Source organism: Micromys minutus (genome assembly GCF_963924665.1).
Source record: "Micromys minutus genome assembly, chromosome: 32".
NCBI classification, from domain to species: Eukaryota; Metazoa; Chordata; class Mammalia; order Rodentia; family Muridae; genus Micromys; species Micromys minutus.
This window is the reverse complement of record NC_137967.1, coordinates 1,523,512-1,545,081: the sequence shown is the minus strand read 5'-3', so window position 1 is coordinate 1,545,081 and position 21,570 is coordinate 1,523,512. Positions and strand designations below refer to the sequence as shown.

The window sequence follows — 21,570 nt, the reverse complement described above, 5'->3', positions numbered from 1 at the left end:
TATACTCTGCAAAAGTAAGGGTTGTAATAACAGTGAAAATGTTTCATTGTAAAACAATGAAAATTAGTCCCATTCCACCTGTGGCTGACTGCTGCTGACCTTCAGCTGTGGCATGTGGAAATGTAGGGCGAGGTGGGTAAGTATTTGGGAGCCATAGATCATGCCATGGCTGGCAATCTTTCTATCTCAAACTAGCCTTTTGGCTAAAACATCTTAATTGAGTGTGTGTGTGTTTGTTTGTGTGTGTGTGTGTGTGTGTGTGTGTGTGTGTGTAGATGGATACATCCATGTATAGATACATGGTAAGGATAGAAGTCTGTATTGCTACTTCCCCAAGTCACTTCCCATCTTAGCTTTTGGAACAGACTTTCTCACTATTCCTAGAACTCACTAATGACTGTTCTGCTTGACCAACGAGGTCCAGAAGTCCTTCTGTCTCTGCATCCCTGTTGCTGATGTTATAAACAGGAGAGAACTTTTTTTTTTTGTTTTTTTTTTTTTTGGCTTTTTACCTTGGCAATGGAGAACAAAGTTAAATACTCATGCTTACAAGGGTAAGCACATACACCACTAAATTGTCTTCTAGTCCCCCATGTACAATCCTCTTTCTTTTCATTTCATTTCATTTCATTTCATTTCATTTCATTTCATTTCATTTCTTTTCTTTCTTTCTTTTTTTCTTTTTGGAAAATAATACAGAAAGCTTTTGGAAAGAGAAAGATGGAGACCAAGGCTGGAGTCCTAAGGCATTAGCTTTTCACCTTCAGAGTATGGAGAAAATTTGAATCACAGGCAATTATTCACTATCCCAGCTGGTTGCACACAGAGGCTTTTATGTCACATTGTCTGCAGCAGCTTGATCTCAATACTGGTAATTATATTTTAGTATGCTAGCAAATTTTTAGAACAAGACACAAGCCACTCAGCTCCAGGTGATGGCTGGTCTCCATTCTCAGCTCCCAGGATGCTCTTTTCTTTCCCACTATCCCACTTTGTGGGCAAAGCCATTTTTCTCTTTTGAGCTGTACACTGTCTAGGAGACACAATAAACTCTAACCTTCAAACATTATGTAAAGTGGGCATTTGTGAAGCAGAATTCACTTAATTGTGGGAAATTATAAGCTGAAAATGGTTTCATTCACCTTCCAAACCTGCTCCCATGGTGCTTTGAGAATTTTAAGTCCGTTCCCTCTAAACTAGTTAGATGTGTAATTCCAGAAAGGTGTGTCCATTTTCACTGCATTGTTTGGAAGCTATGGTAATCTAGGATTAAAACTGGACACACACACACAGACACATACACACACACACTCTTATACCTAACTAGCCAATGGTAGGCTTTTCCAGGACAAGAGGTAAAATTTAGGATACTGTGTATATGCTTGTTTTATTAAAACATAATCATGAATAACCTAAAATATGACCATGAAGAAGCATGAGAACCATTCTTAGCTTACAGGCTAAACAAAAGTAAATGGTAGACAGGATTTGGTCTATGGAACTACACTGATGTAGAAGAAACAGGAAATTCATTTCTTAGGTAAATTTATTGAGTAGTTTTTATGTGTTTGAGTCAATGCTCATCTTTTATGTTCAATATCTCCTAAATTCTCCAAATAATTCTGAGAGCTTAGCTTGATTTTCTCATCATACTTCACAGAGGAGAAGACTGAAGGTCAGGATGGATAGGTAGCTCTTCCTAGGGAAATGGGTAGACCCAGGACCAGAACTCAAGACTCTTAGACCTTGAGATTTCAGTCATATCCAAGAAATTTATGGATAGAGAAAAGAGGATTGTAAAGATAAAGAAAATAAAATGGGTAGAAGGGAAGAGGTGGGTGTGAGGTGGTGAATAGCAAGAGGATGAAGTTGTCAGAAAGGGGAAGGAAGAGAAATAAAAAAGGGGCTATTTCATCGAGTCGTGGTCTAGTTCTCAGGCTCACTGTAGGGAGTGAGTATATCCCTGCAGTGAGGAGGAAGTCCTGGTCAGCAACAAGACTTTTGACCTCACCCTGTACCTTAGAGCTGCTTGTTTTCTCTGGAAACTGGTGATTCTTTGAGCCCTGGGATGACATTGTGTGTGCTTCTGCAAAGATGATGAGGATCCTTCTGTTTGTATCATCTGACGTCACAGAGTGGCTCTTCCAGACCAGAGTAGGTCAGGTGAGATCTGTGTGAAGAATTTGTAAAGAATTTCTCAAGGACACATTTATCTTTCTCCTGTCAGTGGTAAAGTCTGAAAACAAAGGCTTTGTGTTTTTTTTTGTTTTTTTTTTGTTTTGTTTTCTTTTCTTTTCTTTTTTTTTTTTTTTTTTTTGGTGTTGTATAAGGATTAACCTTTCTGTGCTATGTAGGGCTTACTTCCTTTAACTCCACCCCTGTCAATCCTTGCCTTTGTACAGGAATTTCCTTCAAGGACCACAGTCTCAGACTATATTTTATATCTTCTTTCCTACCCCCATGTAACAACCATAAAAATGAAAACTCAAAGGCTCTGAACTTCAGCAGAAACCTTCAGGGTACAGGTTGGCATTGGTATTTGCTAGTCACCTAGATCCCTTCTTTCCCTCTGCTTTGGCTTCTGTATCTTTCTTTTGAGATGCATTGACCAAGCCAGCTCAGTCAGTCAACAGGGTTCTCCAGTAGCTAAGAGAGGATTAAAAGAGAAAGAGACCATGCAGTTTTTATCACAATTTATCTGTGATATAGCTTGAGGTCAGGAGTGGTGATTCACCTGGAAGTTTTTTTTTTTTATTGTTGAGAATGGTTTTTGATATCCTGGGTTTTTTATTATTTCAAATGAATTTGCAAATTGCTCTTTCTAACTCTATGAAGAACTGAGTTGGAATTTTGATAGGGATTGCATTGAATTTTTAGATTGCCTTAGGCATGATGGCCATTTTTACTATGTTGATCCTTCCAATCCAAGAGCATAGGAGATCTTTCCATCTTCTGAGGTATTCTTCAATTTCCTTCTTCAGAAACTTGAAGTTCTTGTCATACAGATCCTTCACTTTCTTGGTTAGGGTCACACCAAAGTATTTTTTATTTATTGTGACTATTATGAAGGGTATTGATTCTTTAATTTCTTTCTCAGCCTGTTTGTCCTTTGAGTAGAGGCAGGCTACTTATTTGTTCGAGTTAATTTTATATCTAGCCCCTTTGCTGAAGGTGTTCATTAGCTGCAAAAGCTGTATTACAGATCAATTGTGATTAACAATTGCATGATATTGGTACAGAGATAGGCAGATAGATCAATGGAATAGAATTGAAGACCCAGAAATGAACCCATACACCTATGGTCACTTGATCTTGGACAAAGGAGCTAAAAACATTCAATGGGAAAAGGACAGCCCCTTCAACAAATGGTGCTGGTTCAACTGGCAGTCAGCATGCAGAAGAATGCAAATTCTTTCTTTCTTATCTCCTTGTACAAAGATCAAGTCCAAGTGGATCAAAGACCTCCACATAAAACCAAGTAAACTGAAACTAATAGAGAACAGAAAGTGGGGAAGAGTTTAGAGTACATAGGCACAGGGGAAATTTTCTTGAACAGAACACCAATGACTTATGCGCTAATATCAAGAATTGAAAAGTGGGACGTCATGAAATTGCAAAGCTTTTGAAAGGCAAAGGACACTGTTAGAAGGACAAAATGGCAACCAACAGATTGGGAAAAGATCTTTACCAATCCTACATCTGATAGAGGGCTATTATCCAATATATACAAAGAATTCAAGAAGTTAGACTCTAGAGAATCAAATAATCCTATTAAAAACTGGGGTAGAGAGCTAAACAAATAATTTTCAACTGAGGAATATTGAATGGCTGAGAAGCACCTAAAGAAATGCTCAATATCTCTAGTTATCAGGGGAATGCAAATCAAAACAACCCTTAAATTATACCTCACACCAGTCAGTATGGCTAAGATCAAAAATTCAGGTGACAGCAAATGCTGGTGAGGATATGGAGAAAGAGAAACACTCTTCCATTCATTGTAGGTGTGGTTGTAAGCTGGTACAACCACCCTGAAAATCAGTCTAGCAGTTCCTTAGAAAATTGGACATAGTACTACCTGAAGACTCAGCTATACCACTCCTGGGCATATACCCAAAAGAAGTTCCAACATCTAACAAGGGCACATGTTCAACCATGTTCATAGAAGCCTTATTTATAATAGCTAGAAGCTGGAAAGAACCCAGATGTCCTTCAACAGAGGAATGGATGCAGAAATTGTGGTACATACACACAACGGAGTACTACTCAGATATTAAAAACAATGAGTTCATGAAAGTCCTAGGCAAATGATGGAACTTGAAGTTATCTGGAGTAAGGCAACTCAAACACAAAAGAGTGCTCATGGTATGTACTCACTGATAAGTGGATACCAGCCCCAAAAGGTCAGAATCACCCAAGAAACCATCCACAGAACTTATGAAACTCAAAGAGAAGGAAGGCCAGACGGTAGATGCCTCAGTTTTTTTCTAGAAGGAAGAAAAAACCGTTCACGGGAGGAAATAAAGGGACAAATAGAGGAGTAGGGATTGGAAAAAAGATCATCCAGAGACTGCCTGGATCCACCCCATATACACCCAATAAACCCAAGCACTATTGGTTATGCCAAGAAGTACTTACTGGCAGGAACCAGATAGAGATGCCTCCTTAGGGACTATGTCAGGGTCATACAGTTACAGTTGAGGATGCTTGCAGCTAACCATTGGACTGAACACAGGGACCCCAATGAAGATGCTATAGAAAGGACTGAAGAAGCGAAAAAGGTTTGCAACCTCATGGGAAGAACATTATCAACCAACCAAACCCAACTAAAACAGCAACCACTGAGCACATATGGAGAGACCCATGACTCTTGTTGTATATGTAGCAAAAGATAGCAGTGTCTAGCATCATTGTGAAAAGAGAGCTTTGGTCCAGTGAGGGCGTGTTTTCCTAATGTAGGGGAATGCTAAGTTACTGAGGTGGAAAGGCTGATTGGGAGAGGGTGCACCTTGGCTGAGACAAGTTGAGGTAACATTTGAAATGTAAATACAAAGGATATCCAATAAAATAATTTTTAAAAAAGTATAACCAATTTGAAAAAAAATGAAGAGACAATTAGACCTGCAGCATGACCCCCAGCCAGTTCTGAGACTGAAAGGCAGATTTTAATTCTTCCAGTTTTTTAAATACAATTTTAATTACATGCAAGTAATAATAATGTCAGTTCTAGGTTAAGGGAACAAGCAAGACAATGAACACAAACAGGGAACAAGTAACGCCATAAATAAAACCCCATAATCACTGTTAATAAGGGCTTGTAAAGATGACAGAATTTTCTGTCCTAGGCAAAGTCATACTATTGCCTAAAGCCCATTTTTTTTTGTTCTAGCCTAAAATCAGATTCTGAGCTTACTTCCTTATCCTAGTCCAATGTCAAATTCCTGCCAAGAGTAGCTCTACTTTTTAATCCTGGCCCAATTTCAGACTTTTGCTAAGTGACCCTAGAACCCCTCCACAATGCATCTCTTGACTTTTGAGATTTTTATCTATACATTAAATGTAGGATTTTAGTTTATTCAAGCAGAGAAGTCCTTCGGGGCATCTGGTCTACCAACTTGGTGGAAACAAAACATCATTTATCTATCTATCTATCTATCTATCTATCTATCTATCTATCTATCTATCATCTATCTATCTTTATCTATCTATCTATCATCTATCTATCTATCCATCTATCTATCTATCTATCATCTATCTATCTATCCATCATCTATCTATCTATCTATCTATCTATCTATCTATCTATCTATCTATCTTTCTATCTATCTATCATCTATCATCTATCTATCTATCTCTATCTATCTATCTATCTATCTATCTATCTATCTATCTATCATCTATCTATTTATCTATCATCTATCTATCTATCTATCTATCTATCTATCTATCTATCTATCTAATTTATGGTAAATTGAAGGATATGAGGCCAACTGGAAGTTAAATACAGTTCCAAGATGCAAAGAGAATTGGATGTTATCAAGTATACTTGGAGTCAGGGCTTATCTTGAATTAAATAGACCTAGTATTACAAGTGTTAGTGGGATGTGATTGGAGGAGCTAGGTTTGGGTTATCCAGAAGCTGTGATTTAGACATATATAATCAGAGCTCAGGGAAGAGATGGAGACAAGGATTTGAAATTATAATGACATGTGCCTAAGCTCCTGAGCCTTCTTTTATCATTGCTGTTGATGTTCCTAGTCTTGAATAAGCCATTAGACTTTTCCAGCTGCCACATCCCCATCTATAGAGATAATTCTGACAGCCTGTGAACTTTGGTGCAGGATAATGATGCATGTTCAGTGAGCATTGGCTGATGTTCATACTGGTAAGTCAGGAACCATGAGTGATTTCTAAAGAAATGCACAGCTTCCTCAGTGGCTAGACACCACAAATACCAGCATCATCTCTTAGGGATCAGGACTGTCATCTGCAGCTGGAAGAGAAGGGACTTGAAAAGATACTTTATATGATATGTAGATTTTCATGCCTGGGTTGCAGTGGAAACCTCAAAGTCCTTCTGGCGAGCAAGTCCAGGGCATGGTGCCACCCCTCAGTATGTGGTCCTGGGTTGTATAAAAAAGAAAGCTGAGCAAGCCATGAAAGGGAGTGAGTAAGCAGCCACCCTACAAGGACTCTGTTAGTTTCTGCCTTCAGGTTCCTCCTTTGAGTTTGCCTTGCTTTCCCCTCATGGTAGCTGGTAAACTAAGCAGAAATAAACCTTTCCTTCTCAAGTTGCTTTTAGTTAAGGTCTTTATCACAGAAAATGAAAATTTGTAAGTAAAACATTGACTTTCTGAGACTGACTTTGTTTCCTTATGTGATTGTCTCCAGTTGCATCTGTGTTTTTTCTATAAATAACATTTCATTATTCTTTATGGCTGAAAAAGAATCCCCTTGTATGTACACATTTGATGTATCCGTTCTTCTGTTGTTGGGCATCGTGGTTGGTTTCCCAGCTTAGTGTTGTGAACAGTGGTGCAGAGAACATTGACATGCAAGTCTCTGTGGTGTGCTGATCTGGTAAATACTTAGACGTGGCATAGATGTCCCATCTAGTATGTCTGTTCTCAGGAGCTTGCATACTGATCTCCATAGTAACTGGACTAGTGTATGTTCTTACTCAGTGTACAGGGTTCCTTTTGTCGCACACCCATCAAAAACACCCATTTATTTGTGTTCTCAGTATCTGCTATTCTGACAGGGGTGAGATGGATTCTCTCAGCTCGTTTCTCAGATGGGTAAGGTCTTAATTTTTTTCTCTCGTTGCTATGATAAGAGACCCTGACCAAAGCAACTTAAAGGAGATGGCCCTACTTGGCTCTTTGTTCCAGGTTCAATTCATTCTTAACTGGTAAGTTAAGGCATCAGTGATTTGAAGCAACTGGTCAGATCGACCCAGAGTCAGGAGCAGAGAGCAGCGAACTGAGGGATGCAGTTCTTGGCATTGTCTTCAGTTCTTGGCACTTAGCTCAGTGCCCATCACAGAAAATGCTGCTGCCCACATTCGGGGTGGGATTTTGCACCTCAATCAACCAAATTAAGAAAAAAATCCCTTACAGGCATGCCCATAGGCAAACCTAATCTAGACAAGTCCTCACTCAGACACTCAAGCCCGAAAATTCTAGGTTGTGATCAGTTGACCATTTAAAACCAGTTCTCACAAGGAGGGTGGATAACTTCTCATATGCATATAGGTCATTGGTACTTCATTCCCCGAGAACTGTGTTTTCCTACATTAAGCCCATTCGTTGGTATTTTTAGTGTTTAGATTTGGGGGGGGGGTGAGTTTTCTGATACTGAGTTCTAAGACATTAATCAGAGCTAGTTAGATTTTCTATGACTGGGAATTTATTTTGAAAATATTGTTTACTTATCTAGGTTTGTGCATGCACACATGCGTGCTGCACAATAGTCGTGTATCTGATAACTTCCTCCAGGAGTCGGTTCTCTCCTCCCATCACCTGTTTCCTAGTGGTGGAGCTCAGTTTTTTATTCCTGGCAACCAGCAGCTTTACTTGTTGCAACTTTCCAGCTCCCAGAGTTGGGATTTCTTGATTACTTTTGTTTATCTCTCCTAAAATCCATGTAGGAAAACCAAGTCCTATTTAGAGTAGCATTTCAAGCTATAACGTATTTAATTTTGAGGCCTTTCTTTTTTGAGGATCTCAGTGATGATTTTCCAATTAAGCTTAAGGGTTTATCAGTGGAAGATTTACATTTTCTCCCATCCATAGAACAAGCACCACATAGTCCTTCAAAGCAGAAAAGCAATCTACTGTATGACTAATGCATTCGGATCCATTCATTGACCTCTTCTTGTGAAAAAGCCCTCCACTGTCTGTCTTTGTGTAGAGTTAGGAATAAATGATTCAGTCTGTGGTTGCTTAGATAAGTTCAAGAACAGAGGGAAACACAGTGGAGAAGCAGACATGAAGCCATATCTATCTGGGATCTCGGGCATCCTCAGAGAGATGCTGTTGTGTACAAATAGCTTTTCAAAATGAATTTGTATAAATTCAGTATGCTCCCACCAATGGCAGAAAATGTAATTCAATTCTTTTTTTTTTTTTTTTTTTACTTAGAGCTGTTTTTCTTTTTTATTGTTGTTATAGGATTTAGCAGAGGAAAAGAAGGTAAGATTACATATTAAATGCCTTTGAAAAATTAGATTATTTTTACCTTAATATCCCTTTGCCTTTGTTATCTCTTTATTACACTCTCCCTATTATACCGATTATGGCTTTTCCATGCTGCTATACAGAACTAATCATATTAAAAGTCAAAAGAAAGTTCAGACAAGGAAACAAAATGTATTACATTAAAAATGAAGTTTTCTTAGGGCTGGAGCCTCACGGATGGACATAGCTCAGCTCTGTTGGATGGACAGTGGTCATCACAAAGGCTGACCTCAGATAAGCTCCCATGTCTCAGAATGTCAGTAGGTAAAGCTCCTCCTCAGATCATGGTGTCTTTAAGGACTTTCCTTCTTGATGTGACACAGACTAGAGTCATTGTAGATTTTCACAGTGAAGGCACACACACCTCCCACTGAGTTCACAAGCCCCGTTTGAAGCTACCTTTAGCAGGCATATCTAGTTCATCACTGTGTCTGTTCTTCCCCAGCTCATGTAGGAACTACAAGGGCTAATAGATGGAATAAATCTAGCGAGTGATGACCTTTCATTATCTTTGATGTCTATGTGGCTTGGTTACTTAACCTCACCAGACTCTTTGGAAGTGTATTTTATCTTTGCTTCCTGAAGAATTCCCAAAGTTCTTAATTACCATAGATTCTGGAAACTCTATAATTAGGCTGGGGCTTAAAGTAAAAGGCAATGCTTTGGAAGCTCATACATATTAGCAGGACCTGTAGGAGTTTAAAGCAAGTCTGTCAGAGCTCTGCTCCAGGGTGAACATTGAGTATGTAGTCTGCTTTCTCTGATGTTTGCATCTCACCATAGGAGGCAACAAAGGACACCTCCCCCACCCCCAAAAGACATTACAAGTGCTTGGAGGAAAAGGATGAAGGAAATGGCCACAAGTGACCACATCATAGGCTAGAAAACACATGAGCTATAGTTTTAGAGAGTAATGCTGTTTGGAAGCACAGGGAAAGAGCATGGAACAGACTGTTGGCAGCTGATAGTTGTCGGGGGACATCGTCATTTTCTTCAGTGGGAAAGCCACCAACTATTTGCTCCTGCACTGGTGAACCTTCCACACATGCTTGGGTACATTTACACTTAAACTGAGGGGGTAACACATAGAAAACAGCCATAGAAAGAGGAGGGGGGTCTTGTTGAGAAAAAGAGTTCCAGGGAGTTGGGGGAGGACATGACAAGAGAACGGGCTGCATATGAAAATGACTTAAATATATAAATGTATAAAACTGTTGCATAATAACAATGCTGATCAAAGAAGGAAGATGTTGTTTCCCTGGCCCACCAGTATACCGAAGATACTAACTGGATTGAAATATTCATAGTTGGATTCAAGGCTCCTCAGGTCTCTAAGGGAAACAAATGCCAATCATTGGGAGTGAAGGTGTGATTTAGAAAGAAAAGAGAAAGTAGGAATTGGTACTTGCTTCTCACAATGACACTTTATGTGAAGGAAGTAGGGGTTGGGGAGGCTGAGTCTGAGTCAGTTTTCTGTATGGGTGTCATAGTGGACACCTCAACCAGGTGCTACATTTGAGCTTTTGTTCTTCTTTCTCCTTCTCCTTCTTCTCCTTCTCCTTCTTCTCCTTCTCCTCTCTTCTTCCTCCTCTTCCTTCTCTCTCCCCCTCTTCCTCTCCCCCTCCCTCTCTCCCTTTGTATGTATTGTCATGAATAAAACTAGGCTTCACACATACCAGGCAGGTGCACTACAACTGAGCTATACTTTGGCTCTATGCTGTGTGTTCACAGGAAAACTAGAGTAGGCTGAATAAAGAACATTTAAGAAAGAGAATTTGAACCATAAGCAGAGGAACTTTCAAGGGAACCTAGTGGTGCTGAGTGTGGCCATGGGTAGGAGTGAGGCCAGGAGGATCTCATATATCTGAAGATGAGGCTTGCTCAGGATAGAGCCAAGGGCAGACTGAGACAGGAGGATCTCTGATGTTTGAAGGTAAGGCTTGTTTGGGATGGGATTAAGGAAGAACCATCCATCAGGGAAAGGGGAAAGAGTTTTCTTACTCTGAATCAAGAAAACTGTTTCAGACATTTTGTGCTAACTAAAAAGAGGCTTTCCTCGGGAGATAATGAGTATACTTCAACATAAGTATGCTGAAACTCTCAGAATTTCTTGTGAGGATGGCTGAGCTTTATATGCCCTCTGAATTTGTAGGTTAAAGCATCTATGGTTAATAACATGAAAGAGTACCCCCAGAGAAGTTTGTGTATGCATGTATGTGTGCATACTGTATGTGTGTATACATGTGTGCATGTGTGCTGGTGTCTGTGCATGTATGGGCATGCATATATGCATATTTTGCATCTCTTTGTGTGTGTGTGTGTGTGTGTGTGTGTGTGAATTTCGAGGCCAGAAGCTCATATCTTCTTTTCCCACTTTTCATCTTATTTTTGAAATAGCCTCCCCTTGAATCAGGAGTCCTTCCATTCAGCCAGCTTGGCCAATGAACAGTAGAGATCTGTCTTCATGTCCCTTGCACCATGGTTACAGACAGCTGTTGTACCCAGCTTTGACCTGGATGCTGTAGATTGAACTCATGCCCTCAGGCCTGACTGGCAAGTGCTCTACTCACTGAGCTATCTTTGTTCCTCTCCCACAACCAACCAACCAACCAACCAACAACCCACCAACCAACCAACCAACCAACCAACCAACAACCCACCCACCCCTCCTGATCTCAGCTAGGGTTTTCTCAACCTCCCTGATCTTCTTCTGAATGTTGAAATGACTTCCTGGGCATTCTGTTTAGGGATACTGATCTGAGAAGACACTAGACCCTTCGGTGGCTTTTTTGTTGCAAGTCCCCAGAATTTTCATCCGAAAGAAAGCTATGCCTTCATTCTTTGAGAAGTGCTCATAAAGGACGGTGGGAGACAGATGTGAGCGCACGGGGCTTCCCAATTAAATCTCTACTCAGCATCCAAATCAGTTCCCGGGAACTCTCTAGTTGCCAGCACATCTGTGTGGGTTTGTGCTGTAAGCACACGCGGTTATGGATACCCATGAGGCTCCAGAGACACCACTTAATGTCTCATTTGATGTTCATTAGACCACAGGAGACAGCATGTCTTCAATTCAGTGTGATTTTTTACCTGTGTGAAAACCAGAAAACGGATTGGGTTAAGAATCAGAAAACCGCTCAGCATTTTTTCCCCCATCTCTTTCCTTGGATTATTTTTTCTCCTCCTTATTACCATTAGCTTTGCTGGAAGAGTGCAACCTAATCACACAAATTACAGCCACTAAATCTTTCCTGCAGCTGAATTATGCAGAGACGAGACTTGGTCAACTGGAAAATTGCCACTGTGAGAAGACCTGCCAAGTGAGTGGGCTGCTCTACAGGGACCAAGACTCCTGGGTAGACGGCGACAACTGCAGGAACTGCACGTGCAAAGTAAGACCTGAGCTTGAGTCTTCTCTTCAAGACCCAGGTCCGCTGATCAGCGTGTGGCTATGCTTGTTAACACAGTGGTACTTCCGTCATACCCATTCACCTTTAACAACACTAGCAATTTCCAAATACTTGGAAATTAAAGTCTTCTTTTTTTTTCTATTTTCTTTGATTTAACTTAGTGCCTAAGAAACATACTACTATCTGGAGTCTGAAAGCCAGGTGTGTGTGTGGGGGGTACAGATTCCCTTGATTTTTCAGCCCTAAAGGGAGCTTTATTCTTTCTCCTGGAGTACACACTTTAAGATTTAATTCTATTACTTTCAATTATGTGTACTCATGTGTGTCTCTGTGTGAGAGTGTAGGTGAGAGTGTAGGTGCCCACAGGAGCCATAAGTTTTGGTGCTTCTCCTGGGCTGGAGTTACAAGTGTTCATAAGCTGAACAAAATGGATGCTGGGAACCGAACGCCCATCCTATGAAAGGGTGGTACATACTCTTAAGCACTGAGCCACCTCTCCAGCACCCACCGTAAAGTTTAGTCTCTCGATGTTTGTGTTACATTTTAAAAAGGTGTCTGTCCCTGAGAACTACAGACATCCACCTCTCCCTGCCTTACAGAATATTATCCATCACCTGAAGACTCCTGTAGTTTTGGAAAAATCATAAGAGCCTCACCTCAGATTAGTATGTAAACCCTGTCCAGTTGAAATTACTTGATAAAGATCTGAAGAATGCCATTGTTTGTCTAGGAAAACACAGAAATAGATTGTTAGAACCTTAAAAATGATTGGCAGGGTCTACTAAAGGTGTTATTTATGTTCTCATAGAAATGGGCTTTTTGTTTTCAGCCTAATCTACTTAGTCCAGACAGGCAGGTGGATGAAACCAGTGATGTTTATCAGAAAAGTAATTGAGGTGACGCAGGTTCATTCCGGCTGGAGAGAATGCTTTATTTGTCGTTGTGGAGGGGCCTGGGAATTTTCCACACTGCCCTGTCTCTCTGAGGTTTTGGGGAAGGGAGGCAAACTCCCTCCGAAGTAGACGTGTTAAGCGAGCACCTCAGAGACCCCTTTCTCTGTCTTTCCCTTCCCAGAGTGGTGCCGTGGAGTGCCGAAGGATGTCCTGTCCCCCGCTCAACTGTTCCCCAGACTCACTTCCTGTGCACATTTCCGGCCAGTGTTGTAAAGTTTGCAGACGTAAGTATTCACCAAGTGTCAGAGTGATCCTCTGCGCTTTTTGAGTTATTTCCCTCCATTTCGGGGCCCAACTCACATTTGTCAATTAAAGCAGGGACAGTAGATCTGATACTGGATAAGAGGGGCTGAACTGTTCATTTTGCGGCAGACACTGCACACAGACTCCTCCCTCATCTTCCCCCTCCCCCTCCTCCTTCCCCTCCTCTTCCTTCTGCTCCTCCTCCTCAGAAACTGTACCTACCCTAAAACAGTTCCCCATTCTTTACATCTGAAGCGACCAAGTCACGTCTCTAGTCTCTAACACCAGGCTGGACTTGAAGTGTGAATGTACAATCCCCAGGTTTATGTGGTTTGGTCTTTCTATTTTAAACACTCAAGTTAAGGGTCAAAATCTGTATTTAGTTTCTCTGATGATTTGGATAGATCTTTTGTTATTAAGGTGCCCTTTTTAGAACTTTAAGTATGAAATTAGTTTAAAACACCGAAACATTCATCTTCAGTGTTGGCCAACCCAAATAATAATGATAAAAAAAAAATCTTTTCGGCCTAGAGAGAGATGGCTCAGCAGTTAAGAGCATTTACTGCTCTTGCAGAGGACCCAGATTCAATTTCCAGCACCCACATGGCATCTCACAACCATCTGTAACTCCAGTTCCAAGGGACCTGACACCTTCTTTTACAGGTGTAGGTACCAAACACGGTGCACATACATACAGACAGACACTCACTCACATGTGTACATGGAAAAGAGAACTTAGAAATGTGCTCTTTGCTACCATTGCAGAGAACCCAAGGTAAACTAAGAGGGGGAGAGGCCTGCATGTTCCTTCTATGTTCTGTACTATGCTGGTCACATCACATCTTTTCAATGTATTGCCTTCTCATGGTAAGGTAACTTACACTGTTAGCACCCCACTTTACCCGATGCTCCAGCCTAGGGGGAATCAGTTTCCCAAAACCACAAGGCTAGCAACATCCTAAGGTAGCTTTGCTGACGAGATTTTTCTGCTGATTTTTCATAAAAGCACCTGATATAGAGAGAAAACTTCTGGATCGAAATGTGGCGACCTAGCTGAGTGGTGCATACATGCATTCCTGAACTGGGAACACAGAAAGAAGAGGGGTTAAGAGTTCAAGGCCACTTTCAGCCGTATAGTGAGTTTGAGATGTGCTTGGCTTACTCTGTCTCAAAAAATGCCAGCAACAAAATATCCCCCAACCAAAAAGAGCAGGCAAGCAAACAGACAAACGGGATTTAAATATTCTGCTTTGCTGACTACCTAGCTGTTACCACCTAACTGTGTTCTCGTAGTGTTAAAGACAACGAATCTTATTTTGCTGAATTCGGTTTTTCACTGTTTTCCTGTTGCATAATCACTTTCTAGTTATCAAAGGTCTAGGTTGTTTCCCACTTTTCATTATTATAAGAACTCTATAATAATGTGCTCCATACAGAAGCACATTTTTTTATTATTTTGAATTTCTTTATTTATTTTAATTTTAGAGTTTTTCCCTCTTTTTTTTATTGGATATTTTATTGGATTCTCTGTATTTACATTTCCGATGTTATACCCTTTCCGCCAATCCCATCCCCCTCCTCCTCCCATTGCCTCCATGAAGATGCTCCCTCTCCCAACCTCTCTCTTCCACCTCAGCACCTTGGCATTCCCCTACACTGGGAGAATTTCTTTAATATAAGATTGTCCAATGTAGAACAAATGACTGGGTCCCAAACTGACACTCATGACCCCATTGCATCTATTTACTGTGTGTGTGTGTGTGTGTGTGTGTGTGTGTGTGTGTGTGTGTATGTGTGTGTGTGTGTGTGTGTAGGTACATGTGGGATTCAGAGGACATCTCTAGCTGTCGGTTCTTTCCTTCCTCTATGTGTGTCTAGGGAATGAGCTTATAAATCAGCCTCTGCAGCAGGTGCCTTTATCTGCTGAGCCATCTTGCAGGCCCTCAAGGCCTTGGTTACATACAATTAATTCTCTTTATTATATAGTAGCGAGATGGACATTCTTCTGTATCCCAGTTAATTTGAGAATTATCGGGTTATGAGATGATCCCAGGAAGTTGCTCACTTTTTCTAAGATGCTGAAGCACGACCTAATGGTAATGGCAGAATATCCTGTTTATGTGGAGTCCAGATGAAATCGGTTACATAGAACTCATCTTCTCAGTGACTCTGATGATACTTTGATGCTCAGAGATTCGGTGGGGGATATGAACACAATAGATTAATATTTAATGTACCTCTACAGTTAAAAGTTTGGGAACTTCTGGCCTGAAAGACTTTTTATTTCTTACTGGGTTTTAAATAGAAATCTCTGGTAGGTAGTTTTGGGTTTGGGTGTCTGGTTTCGGCTGTGAAAGAAACTCCCACTGAACCAGGCACAAGTGCCAGTGTCCAGGATTGAAGTGTTACAGTTGTAGTGTATTGTGGACACATGCATGTTTAAGAATGTTCACAAGTAACAGCTTAGCAGGGTATTTAGGAATGAGTAAGACCTTTGTAGATGTCCCCGTGAGCAAGAACATACCCATCAGAGGGAAACACACAGCTTTAAAAAAGAAAAGGCACATAGAATTAAACACACAATTGGTTTTTTAAATTATTTTATTGGATATTCTCTGTATTTACATTTCAAATGTTATCCCCTCCCCAGCTCCCATCCCTCCTCCTCCTCCCCCTTCACTTGCTTCCATGAAGGTGCTCCCTCTTCCAGTTACCCTTTCCATCTCAGTGGCTTGGCATTCCCCTATGCTGGGAAAACTGGACTTCACTGGACCAAAAGCCTCTTCTCCCATTGATGCCAGACAATGCTGTCCTCTGAAAATTTAAAAATTTAAAGAGTATTGAGGGCTGGAACAAGGCCCCCTACACATTTGTAGCAGATGTGCAGCCTAGTCTTCATGTGGGTCTCCTAACAACTGGAGCGAGGGCTGTCTCCGAGTCTGTTGTCTGCCATTGGATCCCCTTCCCCCAACTGGACTGCCTGGTCCAGCCTCAGTGGGAGAGGATGTGCTTAGTCCGGCTGCTTAATGTCCCAGGGTGGGGGCGTACCCAAGGGGGTGGCTTCCTCTGAGCAGAGGAGGAGGGAGTAATTGGAGGAGGGATTTGTAAGGATGGGACTGGGAGGATGGGGAAGGGGGGTCTGTGACCAGTATGTAAAGTGAATAAGTTAATGAAAAAAGAGAAAAAAATAAATATAAGGTTATTTTTAAAAATTAAGGTTTTTGGGGGTGGTGGGTGGCATTGTGTGGATGGCTCAGTGGACAAGAGCACTGGCTGCTCTGGTTTCTAGCATCCACAGCTTACAATTGCTTATAAATTTGGTTGACTTCTTGGCCACCTACATGCATGTGGTATACATAAACTTACACAGGTGCACACATATAGACATCATTTTTTTAAAATGAAGCTTTAAATCTTTTTTTTTTTTTTTTTTAAGTGGGGCTATGGAACATTCAGGGAAGCGGTTTAAGAAAGGGCAATATGAGCAAGAGGCAGCTGCTAAGCCTGGGTCTTAGACATGTTCCATATGAAGGTGATGGGGGCAAGCAGATGGCGGTGGGGAGGAAGAGAAGGGATGGCCCTGCGTGACAGCTAAAAGACCCGGCATCTAAGTGTTGGTTTTCGTGAGACTCTGTGAGAGCAGGTGTTACATTTCTAAGGAGAGCCTGTAGGAGACGAGCAACGTGAAGCTCAGAGACAGGGCAGAGGGAAGGAACAGTTTGGTGCGCGGCTGTGTGTGTTACGTCTTCTGTTTGTCATCTCAGTTTGATGTGGGTCTCTTGCTCAGAGAGGGGGAGCTTGTAAGCTCACCAAGGTAATCTACCGGAGAACCCTTGAGCGTTCAGTGCTTTTGATCAACCACATACTTTTAGTGTAAAGCAGAGTCCTATGTCAAAGTCACCAAGTGCCCAGGGATGGCTGAGAGGTGAGAGGGAATGAAAATCTGAATGCATATGTGACAGGGACAATGAAAACAGCACCTGCCCAAGTGGCCAAAGTGTCCAGCCCCCAGAACTCAAGAAATCAAGGTCAAATCCAAAGGCCCAGATGTCTGTGGGTGCAGAAGGAACAATAAACTGTCTTTAAATGCCCAGCATGCTTCTTTCTGACATCATGAGAAGGGTGTGCTGAGGCTGGGTTTCAATTTCATGGTTGGACACTGTGAAATACCCCTACTTTGCACGTCCCTGGTGTGACATGAAGGGCCCCAGGTATCCATTTGCATTCCTGCTCACTCTGAACGCTGTAGAAATGAATTAATTCTCCAGACTCGCCTTGCACTTGGATTTCCTCAGACATTGAAAATAAGTCTTTTGGCCATAGATCAAGAGGTTTGATAACGAGGTCTTACGTTATACACAAAGAAGGAGATGACAGTGAAGGAAGAGATGTTAGCAGAGCGGTAGGGGGAAATATGAACGCACGGAGACTTTTTCAGTCCCAAAAGTTGTCTGAGGTTATTTCCCAGACACCTGACATCCATGTTGTATGAACTTTCTGCACCTGGACACAGCTGCAGGTGGTGGGGAGACATACAGACATAGGCTGGTATTATTCCCCAGGCCCCCAACTTCCCTATGATTAGACGACATAAAATTCAGCAGACATTTATTTTTTATAGCAGCCTGGTGGATGCAGGATGTGTCACTGAGTGTGGCACACACAGTAGGGCATTTTTATCTCCATAAAGGAGTTCTGGATGAGCCTCCCAGAAAAAGAGAGGAGCTAGCCGAATGTTTCAAGGCAGGGTAGCAAGCATGTTAATACCACTGTGCAGTGGCAAGGGGCCAAAGGGGAAGAAAAGGAGAATTTCTGCATTACCCAGCCCATGCCAAGACACAGATGGCAGTGCTAACAGGAGTGCGTTTAGCAGAACTGTCACTCTGGAGCCAGCCACCTTGCCAAGTTGGCAGCTGCTGTCTTCAGAAGTATGGGAATTTATCACACAGGAATCCCAGAGTTCTTCCTGTGTGAGCCAATGGGGTGGGGACACACAGAGTATCACTAGGAGCAACGAGTCACAGTCATGGGTTGATCTAGAACACTGAGGCATAAAAGAGATTTTTTTTTTTTAAATGAAGAATCAGGGAACTGTATCATTCCTCTTCTTAGGTGATGTTATTGTTGCTGCATTTGCTCTGAAACTGTTGGATGTTTGAAGCTATATGGAGTAGCAGAAATAACTCGTAGCAGACCAGGAGATTGTTGTTTTTTTTTTTTTTTTTTTAACTACTCACTAGAGCTCATTAGGTTGAAGTTGAAACGGTGTTTATCATTTTTAGTCAACAGTAAGCTCAGAGAGGCACTGAGCTTGAGGTCGGAGTCACAATTATGCCTATATACCTGACTCTCATGGAGGTGACAGCAGGGAAGATGTAAAAGTAAGTGTGTAGTTAAGGTACAATGTGATATATGCCCTCCTAGGGTGTTGTCCAAAGAACAATAGAAACAGCACGTAGGAGAGTTAATTAGGGCTCTGGCTCAGGAATGACTTCTTGGGGATGGAGAGATGTCTTAGTCTGTGCAGTGCCTTCTTTGGAAGCACGAGAATCAGAGCTAGGATCCCCACCACCCATAGAAATGTTGGACAAAGTGGCATGAACCTGGGAGGCCAGCCATGTGTGTATACAGAGGCAAGCAGATTCCTGAAATTCATTGGCTCCCCAGCCTAGCTAATCATGTTTAAGAATAAAATAATGCTGAGAGGAACAGAGGAATGAGAGCTGTTAATGACCTTGGGCTTCCCATGCACAAATGTGAGCACCCTCCCACCCTGTACTTATCCACCTAATTAAGAACTTATATCACAAATACAACACACACACAAACACACACACACACACACACACACACACACACACACACACACACACACAGACACAGATACAGACATATGCTTCTTAAGAGAAGATGGGATATTACTAAAATATATCTATGTCTGTCTGTCTGTCTATCTATCTATCTATCTATCTATCTATCTATCTATCTATCTATCTGATGAAAATGGATGGCTATAAGTGGGGAGGGTGTAGATTGGGGCATATATGTTTGAGAGGGTAGAAATTGGTAAGTATATATGTTGGAAGGGAAGAAATGGATGGGTTTATATATTAAAAGATGCAAATGGATGAGTAAATAAATATCTTGGAAGGGTAAAAACTGGGAGGGTAGAAATGTACAGTTATGCATGTTAAACAGATGGTATATGTTGAACTATGAAAAGGGATGGATATATGTTTAAAAGATAGAAATGGATGTGTGTAGTGTTGGGGTGGTATGCAGGCTAGGTTTTTATGTCAACTTGACACAATCGAGAGGAAGGAACTTAGACGTAGAAAATGTCTCCATAAGTTTGGGGTGTACAGAGCCAACAGTGGATGGAGCTTGGGGACTTTTATGGATGAATAGGAAGAAGGGTTGCAGGCCTCAGAGGAGATAGGAAGTCCACAGGAGTCAACTAACCTGGACACTAGGGGTTCTCAGAGACTGAACAACAAACCAAAGAACATATCCAGACTGGACCTACGCCTCCCTGCACATATGTAGGAGATGTGCAGCTGGTCTTTATGTGGGGTCCCGAACACCTGGAACAGGGGCTACCCCAAAAGCTGTTGCCTGTCTGTGGGATATGTTCTATCACCTGGGATGCCTTGTCTGGCCTCAGTGGGAGAAGATGTGCCTAGCTTCACAGAGACTTGAAGTGCTAGTGTGGGGGGATACTGAGGGGGACCCCACCCACTCAGAAGAGAAGGGGAAGGGGGTGAGGGAAGGATTATGGGAGGGGTGACTGGGAGGCAGTGAGAGGGATATAAAGTGAATAAGTAAAGAAATTTAAAAAGATTTTTAAAATAATTGGGGTGGAGATAATGCTGTTGGGCATTTTCTTGGTTATTGACTGATATTGGAGAGCTCAGCCTGTGGTGGATGGTGCCATTCCTGACTGGTGGTCTTGGTTTCTATAAAAGAGCTGGCTGAACAAGCTATCCTGAATTGAAAATCTGTTTCTGGTTATCTGGAATTATCTGTGGTTAATAAGATGGCAGAACTACTAAAGCAAATCCATTGTTTTGCTTGTATACTTGATGCCAGTTGGCTGGAGCTGAGAATTTAGGAAGCAGTGATTAGGAAGAGACTAGTATCACATAAATTATTCTGGAAAATGGCTCCTGAGAGTCAGCCATCAGAAGCTGTGTTTCAGAGGTTACCAGGGTTGTATGTTTCACGGACAGCCACACTTGGTAGTAGTTACTCAGGTGGTAATGGTTTTGGAGGCGTGGAGGTTTCATAAATAGCAGCTGAGGTTTGGCACTGTGAGAAGCCAGGATGTGCCATTGGGGAGGATGTAGAGCCTCAGAAGACCCAGAACTGAAGGCATTGTAGAGAGAAACTGAAGCTTGGCTTTGTGAAGAGAGCTGAGGAGATGCATTAATCAAAGGGCATCCAAGTTGCTGCAGAAGAACCAAGCCTTTTTGAGAAAGCAGTACCATAGAATAACCATCAAGAACAGCAGCAGAGATGGAGTGGAGTAGCCAAAGTTTACATAGGAAGACAAGCTATGTGTGATGCAGCAGGTAAGCCAGGGAGGTGACCTAAGGCCTGTCAGGAGCCCAGAAGAGCATGAGTGAGTCCCAAAGAGTGGACATTGAGCTACTTATATTTTTAAAGTTTGGTTTTACTTTCTTCAGATCACGAATATGCCCTGGTTCTTCCCTCTTGAAGTAAGAAAACATCTTAATTTATTTTTGTTATTTTTTTCTAATCCCACAGTTGAGACTTTAAACTTTTAAAAATGATATTTTGGAGTTTGACAGAGATTTTGGACTTTAAAAAAGTGGATTTAAAAAAAAAGATAACTTTTAAAGAATTTGAATTTTTAAGGCTGTAGAATTTTTAAAGTTTGTAAAATGTTTTGTAGTGATGTCTTTAATTAATGTGCATTCTTAGAGATGGACAGGAAAGGGTTGTGGCTTAATAAAGATGTGCTTGAATGTGAAGATGACAGGAGTCAATCATGCTGGCTAGTTTTATGTCAGCTTAACACAAGCTATAATAATCTGTGAGGAGGGAGCCTTGATTGAGCAAGTGCCTCCATAAGGTTGTAAGACAAGCCTGTAAGGCATTTTCTTCATTAGTGATTTATGGAGCAGGGCTTAACCCATCGTGAATGGTGCCACTCCCAGGCTGGTGGTCCCGGATCCTATAAGAAATCAAGCCAAGCAAGCCATGGG

The 21,570-nt window shown here is 41.6% G+C and overlaps 1 protein-coding gene across 3 annotated transcripts in view; it reads left to right on the top strand.

Annotated features, from left to right (window-relative positions):
* Nucleotides 1-21,570, top strand: part of NELL1 (neural EGFL like 1) — a gene marked incomplete at both ends in the record, with an annotated part of 772,717 nt that overhangs the window by 193,831 nt on the left and 557,316 nt on the right. For all 3 annotated transcript variants that reach the window (XM_080908377.1, XM_080908376.1, XM_080908375.1), the window contains 2 exons: nt 11,994-12,128; nt 13,221-13,323. In XM_080908377.1, coding sequence (XP_080764503.1) covers nt 11,994-12,128; nt 13,221-13,323 — 238 coding nt within the window. The remainder of the gene's footprint in view (nt 1-11,993; nt 12,129-13,220; nt 13,324-21,570) is intronic.